At 37.0% G+C, this 4,423-nt stretch overlaps 1 protein-coding gene across 1 annotated transcript; it reads right to left on the reverse strand.

Annotated features, from left to right (window-relative positions):
* Positions 1-2,941: 2,941 nt before the first annotated feature.
* LOC110288922 (olfactory receptor 5B12-like) lies at positions 2,942-3,913 on the reverse strand. The gene has a single exon (XM_021155159.2). The coding sequence runs from the start codon at positions 3,887-3,889 to the stop codon at positions 2,942-2,944; it is 948 nt and encodes a 315-aa protein (XP_021010818.1). The 5' UTR covers positions 3,890-3,913.
* Positions 3,914-4,423: the final 510 nt, after the last annotated feature.

The raw sequence follows: 4,423 nt of genomic DNA on the forward strand, positions 1-4,423 counted from the left end.
CAATGCCGGGGCCTAGCAAACACAGAAGTGGATGCTCACAGTCAGCTATTGGATGGATCACAGGGCCCCCAATGGAGGAGCTAGAGAAAGTACCCAAGGAGCTAAAGGGAACTGCAACCTCATAGGTGGATCATTATTATGAACTAACCAGTACCCCAGAGCTCTTGACTCTAGCTGCATGTGTATCAAAAGATGGCCTAGTCGGCCATCACTGGAAAGAGAGGCCCATTTGACTTGCCAACTTTATATGCCCCAGTACAGGGGAATGCCAGGGCCAAGGGGGGAGTGGGTGGGTGGGGGACTGGGGGGGGGGGAGTGTATTGGGGACTTTTTGGATAGCATTGGAAATGTAATTGAGAATAATACCTAATAAAAAAAAGAAAAAAGAAAAAAAAGAAATTAATGATATGAAGACTGAATTTATTTTATGTCCAACAAATAATATTTAACATTGTATTATAGCATAGAAAAATTACATCTTTTGGTGGATTTTATGTCATCAGATGAATAATCCTGCAGAAAGTTTGCCTCATCAACAACCTTTATGAATGTGCTCCTCAGACTTGAGACCACAAATTTCATTATGAGGATAATTACATTGTAGACCAAAGATGCTATATTTTCTGCATCCATAGAGTGAGTAGAGATACTTTACAATTACATGATAATGACAGTCCTATCAAAGAGAAAGCCTGCAGTGAGATGAGAAGTAGAAGAGGATATTGCCTTCTGTCACCCCTCACCAGAACAGATTTTCAAAATGCTGATGAATTATAAACAGATAATAAAGAAGTAAAAATGAGGAAAAGTGCAAATATAACATTAAAGCTTGAAGAAGACTAAAAAAAAAATCTCAGTGTACCAAACAATGGCCCTGTTCCCTGCCCCTACAGAAATATCAATAGAAATGATCCCAACAATAATTGCTTAGAGTGATACTCTACCCTCATGTGTCCTTCTGTTCTCCCTCCATTCTCATTCCACTCCATTAGCTTAAGCCACATTCATCCTCCAAGCCTTGGTCAGAACCTATATCTGAAATGTAGACTGATCATTCTCCTTTACCCCAGATTACCTACAGTATATCCTAACACCTGCCCAACCTTAGTTTTCCATCTGTATGCATACACAACTTGTAAGTCCTGGAAATCTTACCTGCTCAGGCCATCCCAACCTTCAGATTGTGGCCAGGCAACACAAAAAAGGCAGCCTAGAATCTCAAGGAAGACAAAGCCAAGAAGAGAACTCAAAATGTTTAGAACTCATCATAATAAATTTCTGTGTCTCTCTCTGTGTCTCTGTGTCTCTGTGTCTGTCTAAAACTGTATTTGTCTCTCTGTCTCTGTTGCTCTGTCTCTCTGTCTCTCTCAGTATCTGTCTCTCTCTGTTTCTGTCTCTCTCTGTCTCTTTGTCTCTCTCTATCTGTCTGTCTGTCTGTCTGTCTGTCTTTCACTCACACACAAACACACATACACACACAAATTTACAGAATATGTAAGGGCAAAACTGTACATTTCCTCTGAAATGCAAGGACCTAAAAATTGTCTAAAAATGACCTGAATGAACCCCATTACACAGACCTTGAAATAATAATACTTGACTTTATCAAAAGATTAAAGATATTTGCATAGAACATAAACAATTAGCTCAGTAAACTTAATGTGAATAGTAATAAATATCTTTGTGATGTCCAAGAAAACAAAAATGTATGGCTGAGTAAAACGAAAAAAAAAAAAAAGCGATCATAGAATTGAAAAAATGTTTCAATATTGAGATGAACATACTGAATGGAATGAAGTAAAAATGAAGGTGGGATTCAAATAATTATTAACCCAACTAGAATACTCAGAAAAGAGATGGGCATATAGTTTTGCAACTATCAATAAAGGTATAACGAATTAATAGCTGCCTGGTGTAAGTGAAGCTTTTTTCTTTGTTTGATTTTTGGATTTTTGTTTGCTGTTATTAGTTTTTGAACAGTATAGCCACGACTAGGTTGACCATACTTCCTAAAAAGCTCACGCATCAAAGATCATTTGAGAATCATAAATTTGATCTTAATCAGAGAAAACAAATGTGCATAAAAATATATGGGTATAAACGGAGGGAATGTTAATTGAAAGGGAGTGAATATTGCAAAACATTTTTGGAGCTTTCAAGAAACTCATAAACCTGGTAAATAATTACACTATAACTCTTGTATCTTTTGATGTATTTATCTACCTAGTCATGGTTTGCTATAAAAGTAGATGTTTTCTGAATAAGATGTACAGAAATGTCTAGTTAACCTAGAGAGCATGCCAACAACATAGAGATAAAAACAATTTGATGCAAGTCTCTCTTGCTGAAACAATGAGTTTTCTCATGGTTATGACTTACAGGAGTATGGGTAAGGAGCTTCCTGCAAGAAAATGAGTGTATCAGAGAGAGATGCATTGTTAGAAAGTCCATCCAGAATGGGTGGCCACTCAGTAAAAATATGAATTGCTATAACCCAATAAGCAATTTTCAGGAAGTATGGTTTGAGAGACTCCTCTCTAGCATTAGTATGCTATTATGGTTCTATGGACTAGACTATGTGACTCTTACAAAGTACTGAGCTCAGCAACCTAGTAAGTTTCATTGGCATCCTAAATCTTAAATTTTTGACACATCTGAGCATTGTAATTTTATTTACTTCTTGAGTCTTATAATCTCCCGAATCTCCCAAGCAAACAATATCACAATTCAGAGGAAGTATTTACTAAACAGCAGGTAATACATGAAGTGCGGGGCAGTAGTGGGTATTCAATTATCTAGGATGACAGTCTAGATTTTTAAATTAAAACCCCCAATTTCTATGATAAGATATCCAACACGAGCTGTATGTTGTCTGAATCCAAAAGGAATACATAGAAAATACATATAAGAAATATGCCCGGAACTACAATACACTTTACAGTTATTTGACTAATCCCAGTGAAAGCACTGCTTTTCCAGCAACCTTCTTGAATGCATTCTTGACTTCTTTATTTCTCAGGCTATATACAAGAGGGTTCAGCATGGGAATGACCATGGTGTAGAAAACAGATGCCATCTTGTCAGTGTCCATGGAGTGATTGGAGCTGGGCTGTAAGTACATGAAGATAATTGTGCCATAGAAGATGGAAACAGTGGTAAGGTGGGATGCACAGGTGGAAATAGCCTTCTTCCTGCTCTCAGCAGAGCGCATTCTCAGAATTGCAACAGAAATTAGGAAGTAAGAGGTCAATATAACCAGTAGTGAAAAAGCCACATCGAATCCTGCCAACATGAAGAGTATAATTTCATTTGTGTGAATACTGGAGCAAGAAAGAGCTAATAGTGGGGGGATATCACAGAAAAAGTGATTGACTACATTAGAACGACAGAAGGAAAGATGGAATGTGAAGGAAACATGGATGGAAGAGTGTAAGAGTCCACTCAAGTAACATCCAGCCAGAAGCAGGACACATATCGTAGCTGACATAGTAGTGGAATAATGCAAGGGTTTGCATACTGCTGCATGACGGTCATAGGCCATTGAGGCCAGGATAAAACTCTCAGTAATAGCAAAGGCTAGAAAGAAGAACATCTGAGCAGCACATGCATTGTAGGATATGATCTTATTTTCTGTGAGAAACCCTTCCATCACCTTGGGGGTGACAGCTGAAGAATAAACACAGTCCACCAGAGAGAGGTTACTGAGGAAAAAGTACATGGGAGTGTGGAGTCTGGAGTCCAGCAGAATCAGCAAAATCATCCCAAGATTCCCAAACAATGTTGCCAAGTAAATGAGAATAAAGATGATAAATAAAGGAGTTTGTAGGAATGGCACATCTGTTAACCCAACAAGAATAAATTCAGACAGTTCTGAAATATTCTGAATCATTTTTATATGGAAATTATAATAGGCTCCTAGGATGAAATAAAAAAAATTATTGTATTTGGACATCAGCAAGTGATTTTAAGTATGTTTACATTCTCTTATTCATTTGTCAGCATCCTGTACTGAGTGAAATGATCTCATCTGAATTCTGGGTGGGAATGAACTAAAGGGTCACCTGGTAATGGGTCAAATGGAAACTTACTTTATTGCTGCCAATATGCATCACTATTGTAAATATAGGTCTTATTTCAGTTTTTGTTTTTTTTTTTTTTTTTGTAAATGGAAATAGTTTTTTCATTCACACACAAAGAACTATTTTGTTTTCAAAAATCTTACAAATGTATTTCCAGAGATGGGCATCAAAATCTTTGAAACAAGTTCAATATAGGTACATACAATTATTCTTTGCTTTTTGTTAGTAACAAACCCTATCTGTTGTGTTTGCCATCTCTAACACTTCCATCAACTTTATCACACTAGCTGTGGCTATGAAGTAAATTTAGTTGCTGCTTCTTGAGTACTCAGTTTTATATCTAA

The sequence above is a fragment of the Mus caroli genome, unplaced genomic scaffold (assembly GCF_978045245.1).
Source record: "Mus caroli unplaced genomic scaffold, Mus_caroli_1 scaffold_20, whole genome shotgun sequence".
NCBI lineage: Eukaryota > Metazoa > Chordata > Mammalia > Rodentia > Muridae > Mus > Mus caroli.